General features: G+C 27.8%; 4 protein-coding genes across 4 annotated transcripts; 2 read left to right on the top strand and 2 right to left on the bottom strand.

The window, feature by feature from the left end:
* Positions 1–5,712: 5,712 nt before the first annotated feature.
* Positions 5,713–6,333, top strand: GO595_002544 (NLI interacting factor-like phosphatase family protein; the record flags this gene model as incomplete). Its single annotated transcript, XM_067915465.1, has 1 exon — positions 5,713–6,333. One exon carries the CDS (start codon positions 5,713–5,715, stop codon positions 6,331–6,333), a length of 621 nt encoding a protein of 206 aa, XP_067777310.1.
* Positions 6,334–7,728: 1,395 nt separating this feature from the next.
* GO595_002545 (Leucine Rich Repeat family protein) lies at positions 7,729–9,669 on the bottom strand (the record flags this gene model as incomplete). Its single annotated transcript, XM_067915466.1, has 1 exon — positions 7,729–9,669. The coding sequence occupies one exon, from the start codon at positions 9,667–9,669 to the stop codon at positions 7,729–7,731; it is 1,941 nt and encodes a 646-aa protein (XP_067777311.1).
* Positions 9,670–13,253: 3,584 nt separating this feature from the next.
* GO595_002546 (MT-A70 family protein) lies at positions 13,254–14,447 on the bottom strand (the record flags this gene model as incomplete). The annotated part of the gene is made up of 1 exon (XM_067915468.1): positions 13,254–14,447. One exon carries the CDS (start codon positions 14,445–14,447, stop codon positions 13,254–13,256), a length of 1,194 nt encoding a protein of 397 aa, XP_067777312.1.
* Positions 14,448–14,706: 259 nt separating this feature from the next.
* On the top strand, positions 14,707–15,447 carry GO595_002547 (5'-methylthioadenosine nucleosidase; the record flags this gene model as incomplete). The annotated part of the gene is made up of 1 exon (XM_067915469.1): positions 14,707–15,447. The coding sequence occupies one exon, from the start codon at positions 14,707–14,709 to the stop codon at positions 15,445–15,447; it is 741 nt and encodes a 246-aa protein (XP_067777313.1).
* Positions 15,448–24,005: the final 8,558 nt, after the last annotated feature.

Genomic DNA, 24,005 nt, shown 5'->3' on the forward strand with positions numbered 1-24,005 from the left:
TTGTATTTGATTTTTATATAATGAAATTGATCTCTCTGCATTTTGTTGTGATAATTTATAAGATTCTTCGACTTCTTTGTGTTTAGATGTAAGTTCATTTAATTTATTTTGCGATTCATTAAATAATTTTTCTGTTATTGAAATTTTTTGATATAAATTTGTTATTAAATTATCTTTAGTTTGTACTAATTTTTCATTCTCATTGATTTTATTTTGTAGTTTTTCATTTTCTTCATTTAATTCAAATAATTCTTTTTCTTGAATAATATTTTTTTGATCTTTTTGTTGTGTAATTTCTTTATTTTCTTTTATTACGTCTTTCAGTTTATTAATTTGATTTTGTAGTTTTTCATTTTCTTCATTTAATTCAAATAATTCTTTTTCTTGAATAATATTTTTTTGATCTTTTTGTTGTGCAATTTCTTTATTTTCTTTTATTACGTCTTTCAGTTTATTAATTTGATTTACATTATGTTGTAATTTTTCTTGCGATTGTTTAAATGAATATTTTATATCTTTTGTATAATTAATAAATAATTCTTTATAGTAAGTTTTGATATTAATAATTTCTGTTTGAATTTGTTTAATATAAATTTTAAGTTCTGAAATAAATTTTAAATAATATTCATTCTTTGTTTGTAATTTTAGATTTTGTGCTTCTAAATCAGCTTTTTGCTTATTTGTGTTTTCTTTAATTATATTTATTTTAGACTCAAATTCTGTTTTTTGATTTGTTAATTCATTTCGATTTTGTATTAAAGAATTTCGTAGTTGTTTGATTCGTATGTTTGCTTTACTTAATTTTAATTTCGATTCTTCAAGATTTGTTTTGATTACAGAAGTATCTTTTAATTCTTTCTGTAAATTAGCTTCGTTTTGAACTTTTTGTTTCATATCCTTTTGTAAACGCGTGAATTCTTTTTGCATAGCTAAACATTTATTTTCAATATTTTGTACTTTTGTATTTAGTTCTTCAATTAATTTCTCTTTTTCTCTCATTAAATTTTTGTGTTTAACTTCTTGCGCATCAAGAATTTTAATTTTCGATTCATATTCATTTATCTTTAGTAATAACTCTTGGTTTTCAGTATTTAAATAATTAATTTGTTTATTTGCATTAGTAAGATCAAAAAGAGCTGATCTTAATCTTTGTTTTGAATCTGAAATTTGTGTTTTAGATAATTCAATTTTACTTTGTTGTAAACTTTGTTTAGTAATTTGTTCTTTTAAATCTTTTATTTCATTTTGTAATGTTTCATTTTGTTGTGTTAACATTGTAATTTTTTCATCATTTTTATGTATTTCTACTAATGCGTTTTTGTTTTGGATTAATACTTTTTTTAATTTGATTTGTAATTCTTTAATTTGATTTTGCTTATCAGTTAATATTGATTTAATATTTTGTCGTTTAACTTGATCTTGTGAATTTGATAATTTTTTATGTTGATTTCTTATTGTTTCAATTTCTTGTTTAGCTGAATTTAGTGCAATTGTTTGTCGTTTAAGTTCATTATTCGTATTTAATAATTGAGTTTGTAAAGATGCTTTTGTTTCTGTTAATTCTCGATTTTCATCTAATAATTTATCTACAAATGGTGTAATACTTTTCGCTAAGAAAAGAATCATTTTGGTTTTCATTTGTTATGTTTGATTCTTTTTGCCTTAAAATTTGTTTTTTTATTTCCTCTATTTCTTGTATTTGTTTTGACGATTTTATTAATTGATTAGAAAGTGAATTATTTTCAGTTTGTAATTGATCATTTTCTTGTTGTAATAATTTTATTCTTTCTGATAATTGAGTTATTCTTGCTGAAGTTACTTTTGATGCAGATTCTAATACACTTCGATCAAATTCTTCTATTTGATTTTCTGCTTGTGATTGCTCAAGTTCTTGAATAAGTTCTCTTTGTTTCTCAATAGTTTGTTGTGAATGCGTTAATTCAAATTTTAAATTTTCAATTTCTTTTTGTAGTTGAAAAAAATGTTTATTCTTTGATTCAATTTCTTGCTTGAGTTCATCATTTTCTTCAGCAATTTTTTTTCGATCAACTTCCATATTAATTTTTTCAATATTTATCGAATCTTTAAGTGACTGATTTTCCTTTTGAAGCTTTATTAATTCGTCTGATAATGAATTAAATTTATTCTCTAATTGTTGATATTGATCAGTTTTAGTTGGTGATGAATTTTGTACTCCGCTCATTGTTAAATCCGCAATTTGTGTTTGCAAACCAGTCGAATTTGCTCTTTCAATTGCTAATTCTTTGTCTCTTTGCTTTAAAATCTGTTCTTGTTGTTGACAAATGTTTTTATATTTTTCTAATTCTGAACTTTGTTTTAATAAAGAATCTTGAACTTGACTTAATTGTGTGTCTAATTTTGTATAATTTAATTGTATTTCATCTAATTGTGTATTTAATTGTTGAATTAATTTTAATGATTTATCATTTTGTTGAGTTAACTCATCAATTTGAGATCGCTCAAATCTTTCTGTTGATTGTCGACGGAATTCTACAGAAATATGCTGTCGATTTATAAGATTAAGCTGTGGTAATAAAAAAGTAATAAATGATAAGGAATCTGGATCTCGAGATGTAGGACAACCTTCAATGTCTAAATTTGTTAGGTTAATAAGTGGTCTTAATTTAAAGAATTCTTTTCTGTTTGAAATTAAATTGTATGAAATACGAAATTTTTTAATTTTTTTAAGTGAAGAAATTTGGTTCGGAAATGAAGCGATTTTATTGTGGGAAACTGTTAAATCCTCTAGTTGATTTAATTGCGTTAATGGTGATAAATCAGATATCTGATTCCAACTTAAATTTAATCTTCGTAATTTTGGTAACGATTTTAGTGCATTTATATTACTGAAATTATGTCCTATAAGAGATAATTCAAAAATGGAAGTATAAACAATAATAGGTTCTAGTCTAAAGATTCTTCCTGTTGTTGGCGAATAATCAAAACGAAAAGCTTCAATTTGATTTGTCTTAATATTTTGTGATTTTTCTTTGATTAAATTGTCATTAAAAATCGCAAGAGATGCCTCATTCGCTTCATTCATTATAATTTCCTAAACGGCCTTAATCAGTTTTTCTATTAAAAAGCCCGCGAAAAATGTAATTCTATTTGTTTCCATTATAACACACAAATGATAAAATTTTTAAGAAAATGATTGTTACACTAAAAAGCAAAGATCTGTTATAAACCTTAAAACCTCGCCAAAAAAGAAATTCATTTTTACAATATTAAATTTTCTACTTGCCAATATCACATTTTTGCTTATTAGTATACGAAACAATTCAAAATATTGTACAAGAAAAAAGATTTTAATTTCATGAATGTGAAATTCACAAGTATTTATTTGAAAATAGAATCTAATATCAAAAGAAGTAATAAAATTTCATCAAGCTCAGAGAAATATCTTTAAAAAAATAATGTTAACATGATTTTATATCAAAAAACAAAATCGAATCCAAAAAATTTATAATGTCTTCAGGTTGATCTTCTTTTAATCCTTGATACAATTCAACAAATCCAATTTCATGCAAATGTTCCACAGTCATTTTCAATAATTCAGGTGTGTTTTGCAAAGCTTGTAAACTATATCTTAAAGTTTCAAGTAAATTCTCGACTCCATTTGGAGGATTTTCGACCAGAAAGTCCACGGCAGAAGAAAAGAGGTCACTCCGCAAAACGTCCGAAATAATTTCAGGCGAATTTGTTTGCAAAAGCCTTAGTGTACACTTATGTGCATATGTCTTAGAGATGTAAGAACCATTTATTCCATCATTTAATGAAACCAGAAGATTATCTTCATAAATTAATTTTAATATAAATTCGACATCAAGTGTCTTAATAATGCGCGAAAATAGATATAAAGAACACCACTGACGATATTTATGCGGATTGGACATTAATAAAAAAAGATCTGTATATGGAAAATTTTCAATTAAATGATTTAAACTTGGGTTTTGAGGATCAAAAAATATGGTAAAACATAGTATACATACGAACAAGGGATCATCAATTTCATTTTCAAATTGGGGATTTGAATCTGAAGAACAAAAACAAAAAATTTTGGTAATTGATTCAATTATTTCTATGAGATCATTGAATTTGTATTTGTACGATGAAAACAAAGCATAAACACACCAAAGGGTCAGTGCCTTCAATGTATTATTTAAATCTTCTTTGAGAAGCAATAATAACACTTCATAAATTCGAAATATGTAATTGTCATGGAGGTTTGGTATATCTATTATGCATAGATAAATAAAATTTAGAGAAGATTCTTGAGCTACAGGATCACTGAGTTTCAAGGAATAGTTTTCAACGGATGGAAGAAAATTGTCTAAAATAATGGCTATGTTTTGTAAAATATTTCCAATTATTAATGAGCTCATTACTTCTGTCGTAATCAAAAAAAGTTGTGATGTATTTTCTCTATATTTTGAAATTATAATATTTATTGCTCCATTATCTGAAAAGTATTGGACATATCTAGAATCAGGAATTGTATTTAACACAGTAATTACATTGCAAACGCGTTGAATCAACTCTACTTGATCTATAGGATGTAGGTTTATTAATATTTTGAGAATTTCCTTACAAACGCTTTCATCAATAATTTCAAAAATATTATAATCAGCAGGATAATAAACTAAAATCAAAAGATCATTTAAGAATGCTGAAATGTCTAATTCGTAACTTTGATCGTTTTTGAGCATAGAGATGGTATTTAATGCATTTGAATAATCTTGATTTGGCTCTTCACAAATTGAAAGCTCCTCAGATTTGTTACGTTCTATAAATGCTCTGGCCCTTTTCTTGAAAATTTTAAAATTTGGGGTTGCTTTTTTATAGATGCATTTCATTTGGGCCGATAACAACTGCCTTGAATTCAATTGTTTATTTTAATTTGTTCTTGTAAAAGGTTTTTAAACTATGAATGCTTTCCAATTTTGTGTTTATATCTAAGAGCAGTTGTGCAAGGTAAGCGATCGCTTTTTTATTCCTGAAGCTGCTAATTTATAACAAAGAAAAACTGCAAATCATTTGAACCATGCAGTGGCTTCTTTTAATCCACAATAGCAGCTAGCACTTTGCTGCTCTAGTTAATCAAATTGTTCTGTTGATGGTCATCTTAAAATATTTTATGCTAACAATGTTATTTGTTTCTCTTCGATTGCTTTGTTATTATGAAAAGCAAGAGGAACCGAGGAATAAATATAAAAATGATACAGTGTTATCATTAAGAACCTTTTTCCTCAATTATATTTTGTTTTGCCAAATAAAAAGAAGTTCTTTCACGGACTAAAAATGGCTTCTGAGTTCCCTTTTTTGGAGGAAAAAAGCTCTTTTTAAAATGATATTAAGTCTCATTAGCCTATAAAAGTTTTAGAGATTCATATATAACTCATAGTTCAGCTAAGAAACTATAAGGCGGAGGTGTTTGATTGCTTGAAAACAATGAGAACGATTAATCAACGCCAGCGGAAACTACAGTTCTTACAGACATTATCGTTCGTTCAACCTCAAAAATCAACCGCAATTTCAATTGAATTATTTGATACAACACATTCAATTGAAATATTAAATACCAACACGATTGAATTCTAACAACCGTTTTACAACGCAAAAAGCATCGAATTGTATGAATTTTCAATGTCCTCAGAAATAAACCCTCAATCTTTCAACCCATTCGAATAAATGGTAGAAAAGGATCAAATCATCCAACCATCACAAATGTTCAACACTACTACCCAAGTATCTGAAGAGCATAAGCAAAAGCCGGCCATTGTATTCGATCTGGACGAAACATTAATATTTGCATCAGCAATTAAACCCAAAGCAGACTCATCTCAAATAAAAATAGGGAGAAGACGAATGTACATTCAATTTCGGCCTGGGCTTTGTCAGTTTATTCAAGAGGTATCTAAACTTTTTGATATTTTCTTCTTTACAGCATCAAGCCAAGAATATGGTGATCAAATCATTAATTTGATTTTGCCTGATACACCTGCTTCACACAGATTCTTCAGAGAAAACTGTACATCAAAATATGGATATCCTGTTAAAGATTTAGAATTGATAAATAGACCGATCAACAAAATCCTTTTGGTTGATGATGTTGAAGGGTCTGCCATGTTTCAACCAAAAAATCTCGTCCGGATTTCTCCATGGTTTGGAGGTTCCCCAGATTCGATTTTACTTGAGGAACTGCTTCCAGCCTTAAAGAATTCATGCCTTGAAAACGACATTCCTTCATCAATATCAAACTTTTTAGGCAATTCAAAATTTTCTGGATTATCTGTTCCACAATTTGCTTGAAATAGAACAAACTGTTATAATAAAAATATTTTTAAGGTAAATTAATTTTGTTTAATAAATTCCAAAGAAATTTTATGGAAATTTAATTTGCTTCATCACTGAATAATTGTCAACAAAACGAATTTTTGATAAATTATATTCTTTTCCCATTTTTAGATCTATATAAAACCATAATATTATGGTTCTAAAAAATGTATTATATTTTTTTTTTTTTTTCAATTTTATTTTAAAGATATATTATATAATTTTATTTATCATTAATAAATCTCAATTTCTTTTTTTATCTATTCGATTTTGATTTAATTACATGAATCATTCATTACAATATGAAACTCAAAAAATGTAAAGAACCCCTAAAAATATATATTTTTTATGGTTTTTCATGATATTTAATTTTATCATTAGTATCTCATGAAATTTACCTTAATTTTATTTTATATAAGATAATGGCTAATTTTCTTCATAGGGTTGAAATAAAATTTTTAACTATTTGACCTCTCTAAATGTTCCTGATAATAAATATTGATGATGAAATCATGACATTGAAAGAAGTTATAGAAATAAATCAACTTGTTAAGAATTATTTAAATAAAATCAAAAGAGCATAAAGCTCGAAGTGCATTTAACAAAACTAAAATTACAATTTGTTTTTATTAATGAATGCTGATTTAAGGGCTTATTCATAACACAATGAAAAACATAAAACATGACATTTTAACATTATAACATTATACATGATATGAATGAATATCATTATCAATAACATTATGAGGAATAACATCATGAATAAGATTATATAAAAACATAATGAATAACATTTATTTATATTTTTGCGGATGAAATTATACATAACATTACATATAACACGAATTAATAACATTGTAAAAAAACACCAAATTATAATATTGATAAATAAAAAAAGTAAAGAGATGATATCAGATCAAAAATATTAATTAATATTAATCATACTATCATCTTTCCTTCCTATTTCACTATAATTTCAATCAAAAAAATTTAAATAAAAAATATTTTTTTTTTTAAAAAAAATGATTCTGTAATTTAACAAGCAAAACTCCAAATTGAAGCAGCAAAAACTCTCTAACAATTCTAAGATAGCAAAAGCAAAAGTTGTTATTTCGAATTTGAAGGGAAAAAAAAAACTATAGGGCATTACTGCTAAGTTATGTGCAATATTTAAATTATTTTGGAAATTGAAGAAGAATTTAAACCTCACCCAGAAGCATTAGATTTGAACATACACATTATTAAAAGAATTATACACAAAGTAAAACTTTTTGTAATTGTATTTTACCGGCTTATTATTGGTTAAAAGCTTTAAACACATTAAAATACACTATGTATCAGATATTTAGGAAATTAAACAAACAAATTAATTTATTTTCCATTCGAAATTTCGTCACACAATTTATCCAATGAGATATTGTTCATGAACTCTTTGGAGAGCTCATCAAAATCTGTCTTAGGTATCCTGCCTGTTGAAGCTTCCCATCCTTCGTCAGAAATATATTCTTTGTTAACTGATGCAATATTTGCAATTACATCTTGTGGAACTTCAGAAAGCATATTCTCCGTGTAAGGATAGTGGTTTGGCTGTACATCTGGCAGCGATGTAAAGGATGGGCGCTGATTATTACTTGAAGCAAGAGAACTTGGCGTGTATACAACAGATAGTGATGCTGAATTCTCATATCCATTAGATTGTTCTGTAGTCACACGATTCTTTCGTTGAGGCTTCTGAAGAAGGAGACTTTCTCTGATGCTTTGGTCTGATTCCATTTCTTTTATAAGTTTGATGATATCATCTAATGTCGATTGAGTAATTGTATTAAGTTGCCTGAGCTTGTTTAGGTCACCACGAGGTAAGTGGAGTTTTCCAGCTACACCTTTTTGTCGCATTTCACTAAGAATTGATTTAAATTTATTTGGATCAGATAAACTATTACCATCAAAATAAAGTTCATAAATTGGGTTTGGCGATGTGTACAGTTGCAATATAAGGTCAAATATTGCATTTCCAATATGGTTTTGGGAAATGTCTAATAATTTAACGGTTTTGTTTTGGCAGAGACCGTTAATGATCACTGGGAACGAGTCCGATAGGAAACGGTTTCCCTCGCCCGATATGCATAAATTAACGATAGAATTATTCAATGCGATCGCTTTTGAAAAGTCGTTTAAAAACTGTGCGCCATTGTAGAAGCACGCCTTCATCGAAAGAAACGAAAGACTTTTTGCTTTTTTAAGGAACTCCAAGAAACCACTTTGAATTGGGTTACAATCATAAATTAGTTTGGTAATTGATTTACATTCGAATGTACTTAAAAATTCATCAAATGAATCCCAACATATCTTTGATTGGCTCGCATGCTTTATGGAAAGAGAGAAAAATGGATTGGCACTGTTTTTCTCTTGAACCATATTATCGATTGCAACAAATATCATTTTCATTGCATTGTTATTCCAGTCAACATCATTCAAAACTAATGTGTCTAATTGTTGTGGTAATATAATATCACTTTGAATTGGTGATAAAAACGAATTCCCTGAAAGTCTTAACTCATTAAGGGAAATCTGTGGATATTTTGATAAAGCCATAAAGACTTGAGAAAGATCTAATGAACAGTTCATTAGATAGAGAATCTTAAGGTCAGGTAAAGAAGAAATAATATCCTCAAATTGGATAAAAAGAGTATCGCTCAACGATAGGGTGGTTAAGTTCTGAAATCCGAGGTTTTTCTTAAAAAGTGGAATTAGCATTTTGTATCCTTTGATGTTGAGACCGTTTGTGATGAATAGAGCTTTGATATTCTTCTGGCTCACGAGTTTCGAGAGAGAATACGAGAAATCAGAACCAAAGGAGTTGTTGTAAAAGCCCAGGCTTTGAACCTTTGAAAATTGGGAGGTTGAGAGTGAATCAGCAAAATCTTTAAATTGTGAATTGATTGATTCATATGATTCAATGGTAGTAATGGTTTGATTCTTTGCAACAAAATCTGCAAGAATTCCCCAATAAGAACCTCCATCAAAAGGTGCTGGTGCAACCACTCTGTGAATATCAGGAAAAACATTGAGAGCATCAAGAACTAGATCAATGTAATCAGGATATTCACTAAATGTCTCTAAGTTAAGTGCTTTTTGGCTTGGTGGTCCTTTTAATAAATTGGAAATTGTTTTATGAACTAATTGATAAAGACCTTTTGGTGGATTTCTAGAGGTAGTGTATGAAACAAATTTAATCCTATTTATCATGGCATCTACAGGTACTTTGATATCATCAATGAAAGATTTGGGAAATGAATAATTAGGAAGTTTCATTTTTGGAAGAATAGTCATTAAATTTCCTACAATGCTTTTAATTATATCTACAGTTTCTTCTGATTGAAATCGCAAAATTGTGGTTTTTGTATGAATTTCGAGAAAATTTGGAGTTTCATAACGTATAGTAGTAACATTATCCCACTGAATCTTATCAGTTTGTTTTATGGATTTAAAAATCAGTTTTCTTTGTTGAAAAACGTAGAGATTAAAAATTGTGCATAAAAGATAGCAATTGCTTGTTTCTCCTTTTTTTCGACTTTTTTTGATTGGCTTTACAAGAAATATGGTTTCCCTGTCATCTGTTATACGATTTTTAAGGTATTGAACAAACTGCTGTTGTTCTTCGCTTTCCATTTTTGGGAGAAATATTTCATTCAATTTTTTGTCGGTTTTATTAAAAACTGAACTGTTTCAACACAATGTTTAAACTGCCGATTTGTGTTGAAAGTGAAGTGAATAAAAGACGTTATTTTTTTGGGTGTTCTTTCTAATGTAAGATTTTTTCCAGCATTTTAATATCATAGTATAAATTAATGTTTATGTTATAACTAGATAGAAAATGCATTTTTTATTATCTTATAATTGTCATGAATTTTTAAATAATATATTAAATATTATTTTCGAGATTATTTGATAAAAATATTTAATAACATTAAAATAGAATAAACTTATTTTTATAAAAATGAAAAAAAAAAAAAAAATTATTTAATTATATACAATATTTATTAAATAATTATTAAACATTTGAATTATTAATGTTATTAAATATTTTTTCAATTAATTCTTTAGCTTTTCCACCTTCTTCCACAAACTCATCAAATATTTCTTTTATTCCTGGGATACTTCCACAGAATTTTGTCCATTCAACGTTATGATCTGATATCATAAGTATACAATGAACTATTTGATATTTTGTTTTGATTTTTGTATTTTGATTAGAAGCAAGAAAAGCCAAAACTTTTGTTAAAGGATTTTGCACATTATCCCAAAAAGACAAAAACTCAAAATTCAACAAACCAATTACTAAAGAAAGTAATGCATTCGCAAAATCGAAAGCAGATTCATCATCTTCGTTATTCATATCATCCAATTGTAAAGCAACAGAACTTATAACTAATAAAATTTGCGGCAAAAATTGATGAATTTCATTTATATATATTTTTACTGCAAAAGAAAAAAATCGAATTATTAAAAGTTGTATTTCTCTTGGCGTATTAAAATCATTTAGTGACTCAAAAAACAAAGGAACAAACATTAATATACAATCAGAGATATTACAAGAAACCATTAAATATATTAAAGTAATTAACGCGGATTGATAATCTTCAAAAGAATTATTCGCAACGATTTTATTTTTTATTAAAGTTAATGTTTGGCTTTTCATTATTTCTAGTTTTTCTTTTAATATTAAATGCATTTTACCGATTGCTTTAAGTGCAACATTGGAATTATCTGTTGATTGTAACACAATGAAAAAAGTATAAATTTCAGGAATTAAATTTTCGGGAATAAATTTGTTTTTTTCAATAATCGAACTAAATAAATAACAAATTGAAGCAAAAGATTCATCATTTTGATGATTCGTTTGTTTTATTTTCGAAAGAACTAAAACATTTTGATATATTTCATTAATAATAACATCTGTTTTATTATATATTGTTGAAATTAAATCAATAATAACAGATAAATTATGCGGATTTTCAATTTGTAATGCAATATCAAATAAAATATTAATTGAATTCGGATTTAATATTTGTGATATTGCAGATGCGGAATTAATTAAAAGATTTTTATTTTCAGAAAACAAAAAATTTAAACATTGATTTAAATAACAAGAAAAATCAAATTGATTACTTAAAATTATTATTATTTTTAATCCAATTATTTGAAATGATGAATTATTATGATTTAAAAGATATGAAATTATCTCATTTATATTAATCTCAAAAGAAATACCTAACGAAATCAAAATTTCAACACAAGAAAAAACGATAAATCGAATATTTTCATTTTCATTTTTTAAATTTTTTTCAATGAAATTTAGTAGAAATGAAATAATTTCATTCGGATACATTTCAATGAAAATAGAAAAAAGAGATTTAACAGCAATTGTTATTTCATTTTCTTCTTCATCATTTCCATCCATTCTAATTGAAGATATTGACGATTGTATCATTTGTGAATAATTTTCGTTTAATATTTCGGGCGTTTGATAATAACAAATATTTATCCAAAATTTTATAATTATTAATTTTAAGTTTTCGTTTTGCACAGTGTTAAACAATGTTAAAGAAATGTTCATTAAATCAGGAACAACCTTCATAAAATCAATTGAAACATTCGATATTTTATACCATAACTTAAAAGAAAGTATCGAAAAATCTAAATTGATTAATGTATATTGTTTTAGTGTAATATAAAATTGTTGCATATCAATAATATGAATAAATTGTTTGATTGTATGATAAAAAATATCAAATATTTTCGTTGGAAATGAGTTAGAATAAAATAATTGGAAAATTGGTGGCAAAAGAATTAATAATTGAGAATCACTAAGAGATAATTGCGATACTAAGTATTCTATACTATTAAGGACCCACTCGTTTGGAGTTTCTTGCAGACGCTGCGAAATGATTTGTAAAAGTTGTGAATTTGAATCAAAAAATAATACTACAACCAAAAAATTACCCAGTGTTATAGAAGAGTGAAAACAAATGTCTTGTGAGTGGTGTGATAATAAAAGGATTAAAACTTGAAAATATTGTAATAATAAATCATTTGGAAAATTATTTAAATAATTATGTGATGGAGTTATTTTATCTGATGGAAAAATATACCTCGAGGTAATTAATGTGATAATGCAAATTTTTTCTGGGATTTCTGAAGATTTTAATAAATTTACCAATGTTAATAAAATCTCAGTAGGCTTTTCTTTTATAGCGTTAATAAGGGAATTTTGAGCTTGTAAACATTCTGCATTTGATGGATCATATGCTGTCTCTAGACAACGTACCAGCCAATCCATAAGCAGGGCACCCTGTAAAGGTGACGATTGAAAAGAAGTTATCGTCTTTCCTCTTGAAGTTTGATTAAAGTAAGTCCACATTGAAGCATAATATATTATTCAAAACTTTTTTTCACTAAAGGATTAATCTGATAGTGACGTATAAATGTGTCATATGATTAAAAAGGATATAATATTTATAAAATATTTATAACATTCGTGAAATTTTAAATTGCTTAGTGTAAAAATATATATGTGTAAAAAATTAGAGATTTTGTTCTGCCATGAATCCTGAATCATTAAAGAATCATCAAAGAAACAACACCCTTAATATGCATTTTTTGAAACTTTCAGCAATCAATAGAATATCAATATAATACAAATTTAAAATTATTAATGTAAAAATTTTAAGCTTTTTTGGTTTTAGAATCATCGAAATCTGAAAAAAAAAAAAAAAATGCCTTGCAAAGTAAATTCAGGATCAGAACCAAAGAAAAACATCACTTAAATCATCAAACATTTACATATTCCTTTTCGCACATTCTCAAAAAAATCAATTCAATTTCACTTTATATTTTTACGTCGGTAATTCTATTCCTATTGACACCCAACCATTTCTCAGGTTATGAGGTCTTGCGAACACTTCGAGGTACATTAGTCCCGGGAATATTTCTTCGATCATTTCATACAACGAATCGGGTTTCTGACTTTGTCTAATTCCTCTTTGATTCACCAGCAAACTTTGGAACTTATCGCGATTCATTTCGCTTGGTGGTTCACCTTTCAGGCCGATCAGCAAAGTTTCCTTATTATGTTGAAAATAATAACCATGCGATGGCATATATCTTCCATACTTTGATATCTTTACCCAATTAATATGTCCAACAACTTGATATCCCCAATGTTTAAGCATCGTAACACCATTCGTTAGTTGCGATGCAATGACCCACATGAACAAATAGCCTCGATCCTGTACATAATGAAGAGGCATTTGCGCAATAATACTTGCGTCAAGTTGTTCATATGGAATATTAACACCGCGAGTAACATTGGAGGTGGCAATGGGCCAGGGTGGGTCCATTGTGATGACATCAAACTTTTGGTGTCTGCCAAGTTCGGCCCAATCAAAGTCGCGAACGTCTGCGTTAATGGCGATTGAGTCTTCGAGGGTAGTGGAAAAGCCTGGAATGGCAACCGTGGTGTTTTCTTTTGGAAGAGGAAGACTTTGAATTTCTTGCTCGGTTTTTTCGAGGAGGTCTTCAAGTTGCCTAAGTGTTAATTGGGTGAGATATGTATGATCTGTTTTAGCAAGTTCTTGTTTGTAACCGAATTGTGAGAGATGGTCGGAGTTGTTGGGATTCCAATTTGGAATAAATGTAAGAACACCTTTTTCACCAGGTTTCATATACTTCTCAGGATTAAGAATGTTATCTTTAATCTTGCTGTATGGAACAAAACGACATGGATTACCTGCAGGATCATGATTTAAATCATTGGAAGAATAATCATTAAAAGATTTGGGATTAACATCAATGGAAAGGCTTCCAACAAAAGGAGTCTTCCTTTTATTTTTCTTTTTATTGTATAATTTTGTGGACCTTTCTTTGCGTCGAGTTCGCTTTTCCTGTTTTTTCTTAGAATTTGATCTTTTACTATAAGATTCTAATTCTTCCGAGTCTTCAAAATCACTATCGTCAGTATCTTCAAAACTTTCATCACTTGATGAATCATAATAAGCAACAGGTTTTCGTTTTCGACACCTTTCGCTCATATTCGGTTTGTTCCTTCTGTAAACTATTGAAACATATCGATCATATTCGATTGAATTTATTTTGTGCAAGATGTTTAATGAAAGGATAAATAGTTATAAAAAAATCATTAGTATCATCTAACAGCAAAAACCAAAGGCACAATATTCATCATTCGAAATTTAATAAATTTAATTAGTCCTCCATAAAATTTCAAAATAAAAAATCATTGTACGTTTAAAAATTCTTAAATCGTAAAATTGGGGCACCCTCGGTCGATAAATGAATAAAATGATTGCAAAGAGAATAGGTTTTATTGAAGCCATGACTTATGAGTTAGACGAGCTTGTCAAAAGGTTCACAAAAGAACAAACAAAAGTAGAAGAAATATATGGAAAAAAATTTTATATTGTTCAATATTCAAATTTGGAACTGATCATTACATTAAGCGGAGTTGGAAAAGTTAATTCAGCACTTACAACAACTGTAATGATTATGAAATACGACCCGGATATTATTATTAATGTAGGAGTTGCAGGTGGATTTAAAGAAGGACAAAAACTTCTTGATTTGTTCATTGCAGAAGAATTTATTTACACGGATGTGGATGCAACAAATTTTGGATTTCTTCCTGGTCAAGTTCCTTATGATCAACCAAGATATAATAATGTATCAAAAGAATTAATTCAAATGATAAAAGAATTAGAAAGTGAATCAAAGATTCCAACGAAAGTTCATTACGGGCTTTTGGGTTCATCTGATTCGTTTATAAGAACTGATGAGCAAGTTCAAAAAATCAAAGAATTGTTCAGCGATGTCGCATGCGTTGAAATGGAGGGAACTTCAATTGCCCAAATATGTACTAAATTTAATAAGCCTGTCTTGTCAATAAGATCTTTTAGTGACATCGCTATTGAAAAAAAGGATAACACAGTTGACTTTGAAAACCTTTTGGAAGTTGCTACGAAAACAAGCACAGATCTTTGTATGGCCCTTCTGGATAAAATTTCAAGCCAGCAATAAATTCATGAAAAAGGTCCCTATTGACTAAAAAAATTTAATTTGAAATGTTTAAAACTACCGTGTATTTAATCTGTGAAATTGCAGAAGGGTAGAGTTGTTTTATAGCATCATCAAACCAATGCATTAATTCTTTATAAGTGTTGTGAAGCGGTTGAGGTTAAATTTTGTGTAGTATACTAATATATTACAAATTATTAAAATTTTTAAAATTGAATTCCGATATCGTTCATCGGTTAGGATATGTGGTTTTCATCCACGGGAGCGGGGTTCGACTCCCCGTATCGGAAAGATTTTTTTTTAATTTTTCTCCCTGTCTTCAAATGTGTAACACCAATAAAAAGTGGTAACGGAGGTGTTATTCTAATCTATATATTTGATTTCATTTTTTGGTTTTCTAAGATTTTCCGAATTATCAAATCTTGAGTTTAAAGACATTAAAATTGAAGAAGATGGAATTTCTTTAAATATTAAACGATCAAAAAATGATCCATTGTCATGTGGTACTATGTGTTTCATAATAAAGGGTGACCCTATCAAGCAACAGCATAATCCGTTTAATTGGGTTCAACTTCTATTTTCTGCTCAAACAATTCGACCAAAATGTAAAGGTTTTTAAATTTTCTAATAAAACATTCTCGAGAAAAATCAAAAGTATAATGATGAATATTGGAATTAAAGAACACAATGAATATTCTTCCCATTCCCTTAGGAAAGGCGGAGCGAATGCTGCCCCAAAACTGTTCATCCAAGATAATGTAATTCGACGCCATGGAAGATGGCGATACACGATATTTATGGAATACACCAAAATGGAACGAAAAGATGCTGGAACAATAATATCCACCTTAATTTAATAAAAAATCATTAAAAAAAATTGTTTTATTTTAGTCCAACATTATGGAAGGAGGGTACGATCGAAACCGCTCGCACCTTCGGTGCTCGCATTTAATATATATATTTTGACAGACAAAATATATAATGTATATGAATAATTAGATGTACATTTTAAATAAATTTATTTTTCCGTTTTAAATAATTCTTTAATAATCTTTTTGTATTTCTTAGGTAAATCTTTATGACAATTATCAATCCCAAATGTTAAGAAATATGATAATTTCTTGTTTTAAATTTCTTTCAAGATTTTATTTAATTCGTCACTCGTCTTTATAAATTTTAATATAGTTGTGTTGTGATGCGATTAAATCAATCACAGTAATTATAACTTTTTCTTAGATGGAACACAAATATAAGTGTCGATTTACTTTCGGAATATTGTAAGATAGATCAATAAGTGGTTTATTCATCGCTGTCATATGTGAATAATATTGAAGACCTGGAAATCCTTGAATAAATACCATTAATGGAATAGTTCTCGTAGGGTTATCAAATTTATATATATTTCGTTTAGATATTCTCAATTATTGTCCAATATCAATCGGATTACTTGATGGTATAGATAATCCAATGATTCATATTTTATTATTTATCATCTTTTGAATTCGATAGATAATATTTTCAGAAATATGTTCATTCTCACTTCCAATTATTTCAAGTTCATCAATGATTATTAATGATATATTAATTTTAATATTTTTACTCGTTAAATAATATGAAAATGAATCCCATTTCTTAACAGTACTAAATATAATACGAAATTGTTCATAATTTCTTTCAAGTTCATTAGCTAAATTAGAATAACGTTTCTCAAAATCCAATATATCTGTATTCTTTATACATATCTTGAAATGATAAAATATATATAATTTTTGTTATATCACTTTCTAATTCTTTACAAATAGCTATTTCTCTAACAATAATATGCCCCGTTTTATTTGAAGAACATAATAATATAGGGGGTGGAAAAAGTCTTTGCGTGCGAATTTTTTTATTCAAAATAATTAAGTAAATATTTTTTTAATTATTGCTAATTAATGTACTCCCCTTGGTTTTAAATTACCATGAAAAGTCGGTTCATCCATTCATTATACACGGATTTAAATATATCTTTTGGTATATTGTATAGCAATTCAGTCACTTTTTCCAAAAGTTCATTTTCATCCTGAAATTCACATCCTTCTAGTAACTTTTTAACATACCCAAAGAGAAAAAAGTCCGAAGGAGCTAGATCCGGTGAGTACGGAGGATGATCAAGTCTTTTTATGCCTAAATCATTGAATTTTTGAGCAACCAAATGTGGTCTTGCATTATCTAAATGTAAAAAGTATCCTTTTGTTTTGATTTTTTGAGCTAAATCTTCAAGAACAACTTCCGCAAAAAACTCCCTATTAAATTTTCTATCGAGCGGAAGCATTGTAATTGATTTAATACCTGTTATTCCCCAAATAACAGATATCATTGCTTTTTTCGCTCCAATAGTTTGTTTGACTTTTTGCGGACAAGGCTGCCCCGATTCTAACCACATTGTATTTCTAGGGTTTACAAAGTATACCCATGTTTCATCTTGTGTAAGAATCATCCTTATCTTTCGCTCGTTTGCAGTTGTTAAAAATTCTAATAATTCCTTTGCAATATGCACCCTTTTTGCCTTAATTTCTTCAGTAAGTAAATGTGGTACCCATTTGAAATTTACCTTCCTCATTTGTAATTTGTTTATTAAAATATTTTTCACAGTTTTTTATATCAGCATTTGTAATTTTAGCAATTTTTTTGGTACTTGCATAAGGGTTTGACGTTAAAAAATTTCTGATTTTTGGCTCTAAATCGGTTCTTTCTGGTCTTCCTTTTCTGGGAAGATCAAAAATCGTACATGTTCCTTCTCGTAACTTTTTTGTTCTATCTTGAATAGTTCTTAATGCGGGTGCATCATTTTTGTATATACATCAAGCAACTCACTATATATGATAGAATTATCTAATCCTTTCTTCCAAAGGGAAGTTGATAACTGCGCGGATTTCAACCTGAGTTTCATTCATTGAAAATGTTTAACGTTTTTTCTGACAATCCACTTTTCTTGTATGAATTTTTTTTTGAACTAGTAAATAAAATGCCTTAGTTTTATTTTAAAAGATAATTCATTTAGAACATGTACTATTTAATAATATATTTCAATTTCTTATTAAATAACTTCATTACATAAAAAAAAGCTCGCGCAAAGACTTTTTCCACCCCCTATATTTTTATTATGATATGCTTAATAAAATAATTGTGCTTGAATTAAATTAAATTCTTTAATCGAAAATCGTTTTCATGTTTCTTCATTTTCAATAACTATAATCGGAAGTTTCTTAAGTTTTGGATAATATAAATTTCTTCCGTTTTACGTTTTCTTCGTTATCTTCAATTTTATATAAAAATGAATCGTTAACTCCTAAATATTTAATAGATGCAATAGTAATTAAATATTCTTCTTTACTAGGATTAGTAACATATGTTTTAATCTTTAACTCAACTTTAGGGAATCGTTTATGAATATTAATTTCTTATGAAGAATATATTTTACTTCCATTTGATAATATGTGAAATTTCAGTAATTTTGGGTAAATTTGAAATAGATTTTCTTTTTTTTAATAAAATTGTTTTAATTTTTTGGAAACATTAATGTCACATTTCTGTGCTTGTTTTAATTTATGTTTCGATAATAATTCTGACATTCACTCAAAATTATATATCGCTTTTCACTATTCTTTGCATCCAAAATATTTATAATATTTAATATATAACTCTTCAACAAAAAAATCTTCATTTTTTAAATTACCACTTTTTGAATGAAATAAGGTTCTGAAAAAATAGCTTTTAACGCCGAATTTTCTGTATAAATTTTGAATTATTATTCAATAATTGAATTAACATCATTTTTCGGAGAATTTTTTTATTTTTTTTCAAAATACTAAGATTTTTGATTTAAAGATTTTTCTAATATATTTTTACCTTCATCTATAAACCTGAGAAATTTGGCTAATATTAGAAAATAAAATATTTATTTAATTTGCATTATCTTGAAAAAATATCATTTTTAATTTCTTTAATAATATTTTATTAAAGGTTCCAACCCATATCAAGTTTATTAATCATCTATATTTATGAATTTCTTTGATTTTTAATAATTGATATTTTTTTTTACATCAAATTTATGTATAAAATTAATGAAATCAAAGTGTATATATAATACTAAGGTTTACCATGTTATAGGATTCATTCATAACAATTTTTTTGTAAAATTAAATTTTCAAAATTTCGAAATTTACAACAAAAAATTTAAATAAAACAAAATTTAAACAATACAGCAAGATATGATATCAAATAAAGATGAAATGTAGAGATAATTGAAAAATTATTCATTTTGTAAAAATTGTTATTTTCATCTAATTTTTAAGTTGAATAAGTGCCTTTTATATGTGTGGAAAAGTTTATTCTTAAATTGAAATATCTATAATATATTAGGCTAATTTTTGATGGTATTTTAAAAAATTTTATAAATAATGGAAAAGGATGAATGTAATATCTCATTGAATGACATTTTATAAATTTTTAGATAATTTCATGACAAAAAATGTAAAACATAGAAATCAAATTTGAGAAGGAATATTTTCCCACAAAAATAATTTGAAAATAAAAATTTTTCAATGGTATTCAAAAAATCACATAATTGAGAGGTATTACCACTTTTTGAGAGCAAGGTATTCAAATTCTCCCTTTTGCTCGGAGAGTACCGAAAGGGGTTTTAAGGTTGTCCAAAAATTATTAAATATTGTCTTAGAATTAATTTTTTTATTCGTTTCATGCCACCAATGGCACTTCCTGTTACTTATGAGGAAATTGAAGAGAGGATTATTGGCACTACAATATCAGGCCAAGACCTTAGGTCAAAAGATAGTTTTTGATTTATCATATTTTAAGTATCACTTTATAATTCACATCTCTTTCATTCATCGTTTAATTTTTTTTTTTTTTTTTTTTTTTTGTGATTTTAGCCAACATTTGTCATAATTTTTTTTAGCCAAGTTGAGCAACTGTACAGTCTCAACCCAAAAATTCAAAAATCCGAATTTACAAAAAGTTTGATCAACGATAAAAAAACATTCAAAAAGCCAGATAAAAAAAATAAACAACAGAAAACCAAGGATTGTAATGTTTTTATGGCAACTCTCTGGTGCAACCATTTCACTTTTTCATATCATGATCACTTTTTGAGAGTATGGCTACTGTTTTCAATATAATATATTCTGACGGACGTGTATTGAACATATATATATATTCAAGAAATTGATTATAATATCATCCCAGTAATCACTTTTTGAATGTTATTCAAATATTTGAGATTATATAGAGAATTACGATGAAATTTTACAAGGATCGTATCACAAAATTTGTCTGAAAGCAATTCAAAAATCTGTAGACAACCACAGATTTATATATTGACAACTTGGGAATGTTCGTAGATGTTAATGTGAAAAAAGATTTCAACTCTCACTCAAAAAATCACAAACTTATCAAGTTATAAAGTAATACAGAGAAGCTTGATACATTTTCTATCGACAAACTAATTAAAATTGTACGAAATAATTGAAATTGATCCAAATATGGGATATATTTGTACTAATAAATTTAATCAAAATGAAACCATAAGTATAACAACGAAAGATTACTGTAGTTGTGGTGAATTTATTATCAAAGATATTCCATGTGCTCACTTAATAGCGTTACATCATTATTTAGGTGTTTAGCAATGTGAATTGTATTAATGATTTTTGGAAAATTGACTTAAATTATAATAAAGAAGAAGTCATGGAAAAGAATACTTTATGTGGAATTCAAGAATGTAATGTTGAATTTTTTGAATAAGAATAAGAAGATATTCCAAGCGAACCTAATAAGGTAGAACTATATTCAAAGTCTAAATGAGTGTGCTGTTAATCCTTGTTTGGTATGTTGAATGATTTTTTCTTTTTGCAATAATGTTAAATTATTTCGATATCTATTTGTTTTTTCTAGTGGATGTGAATGAATAATATCGCACGGGATAAATTGAATTTTATTTTTATGTATCTGGAACTTTAACTGACAGTTACAATTATAAATTGTTTGTCTGTGAACACACACACACTGCGCTATGTGAGCTTCGTGCTACGCACTCGCTCCCACTCGCGCTACATAAACTAAAGGATGAACGGCTAAAATCGATTGAATTATCATAAATCGGTTGGTTTTGATTGAAAGTAATAAAATATATTTAAATTCATGATGACATTTATATTTAAAATGTGTGAGGCATTAATCCGGCTGAGTTGTTGTTAATCCTATGTGGATTTTAGTGTTTTAGTGATTTGACGTGAATATTGCAAGTTTACGGGAGTTGCTGACTATAACGGATGGATTGTTGTTAATCCTATGTGGATTTTAGTGTTTGGAGCTTAAAGTTGTTATTAACTGAGGTTTTGAATGTAAAAAGTACCTTTTAATTTTCAAAGATGTTTTTTACACCTTTTTTCTAACCCTTTTTTTTAACCCTTTACGAATCGGAGAAAATGAGCATTTATTGAATGATTTAACGCAAAAGTTGACGGTTGATATATCGGTAAGAATTTGTTGTTAATCCTATGTAGATTTTAGTGTTTGGAGCTTAAAGTTGTTATTAACTGAGGTTTTGAATGTAAAAAGTACCTTTTAATTTTCAAAGATGTTTTTTTTAACCCTTTTTCTAACCCTTTTTTTAACCCTCAACGAAACGGAGAAAATGAGCATTTTTTGAAGGATTTAACGCAAAAGTTGAATGACAAAAAAATAAATTTTTTTTAAACGAAACCGTAAAGTTTTTTGAATTTTGAATAATAAAGTGCAAAACTTGAATTATTAGTATCTCTGCAATAAACATGAGCAGAACCGCGCTTATCATAACAGATTGTTAATTTTCTGAATTTAATACCGTTCCAAAAGTAAAACGCATCTGTTTTATCATCATAATAATAATCTTCTAATTGATGATTGCCATACTTATTAACTTCAATTGAATCTTCATTGATTTCGTCGAAGAATTCAAAGTCGTTTCCTTTACCTGAACTTTTGTGTTTTAAATGCTCTGACTCATAAACCCAACGGAGATTTGAAACGTGACTGTTTGAACGGTTGAGATCGATTGAATTATCATAAATCGGTTGGTTTTGATTGAAAGTAATAAAATATATTTAAATTCATGATGACATTTATATTTAAAATGTGTGAGGCATGAATCCGGCTGAGTTGTTGTTAATACTATGTGGATTTTAGTGTTTTGTTGTTAATCCTATGTAGATTTTAGTGTTTGGAGCTTAAAGTTGTTATTAACTGAGGTTTTGAATGTAAAAAGTACCTTTTAATTTTCAAAGATGTTTTTTTAACCCTTTTTCTAACCCTTTTTTTAACCCTCAACGAAACGGAGAAAATGAGCATTTTTTGAATGATTTAACGCAAAAGGATTATGACAGAAAAATAAATTTTTTTGAAATTAGCTTTAATTTTTGATTTTGTGAAATCATCCGAAAAACGCTTATTTTATCCGATTCGTTAAGGGTTAAAAAAAGGGTTCATTTTTTTATTTTTTTGACCCTCAAAAAATTTTGTGTCACTTTTTGTGTAAATTTTCATATCACATGTCTGTGTCACTTTTATATAAACATTTCATATTACATTTCTGTTTTTCATTTTCACATGTCGTTTCCGAAAAATCATTTCATATCACATGTCTTTTCATTTCATATCACATGTCTTTTCATTTCATATAACATGTCAGTTGATGTCAAATTAACGTTCGTTAGTGATACGTTTACGAAAAATTAACTGACGGAGAAAATGACGGTTGATGAATTCGAACAACCGCTGAAAAAGTGAATTGTGAAAAATATACTTTTTTTAACGGATTTCAAAAAATTTTTTTTAACGGTTTTCTGTTTGATTTTTGGTATAAATTAACGGACGGAGAAAATGACGGTTGATGAATTTTAACGGTCGAGTAATTGTTGTAAAATGTGTTGTAAAAAATATTCGAATAGATAAAGAAAAATATCTACGATGAATGGCAAATGTAAAAATTTTTGAATTGACATTGAATTTAGTGGCAAAACGATTAATAATTGAATGAGTACTGAAAAATTGGCGGGCAAAATGATTTGAATGAGTTCTGAAAAAGTTAATTTTGCATTGAAATCTTAAAACGCGTGTTTCGGTAGGTATATAATGCGGTCGGGAATGATCACGAGGTCCCTAGAAGCCCCGCCCCCGGCGGGGCTTCTAGGGACCTCGTGATCATTCCCGACCTTTACTTTTCACTGGGGGGATTTCCGGGGTCTTCGACCCCCGGAGGTGCCCTTCGGACCCCTCCGGAGGTCTCAGACCCCTTCAATCCCCCGAGTGTGCTCGCTCCGCTCGCAACAAAAATCAAAATGATTTTTGTGAGCCATACAATTCGATAGAAAATTTGAATGAGCATTCAATTTTGAGAGAACGCGAAACTTTTCATAGGAACGATAGCACTTTTTATGCCACTTTTCGCCTAAACCTATCAAAAAACCTCGTATAACCAGCACAAAATGTCCCCGGTTATGTTTGGCCGGACATTTATCCTA

Source organism: Histomonas meleagridis, assembly GCF_020186115.1.
Source record: "Histomonas meleagridis strain 2922-C6/04-10x chromosome Unknown contig_182, whole genome shotgun sequence".
Lineage (NCBI taxonomy): Eukaryota > Parabasalia > Tritrichomonadida > Dientamoebidae > Histomonas > Histomonas meleagridis.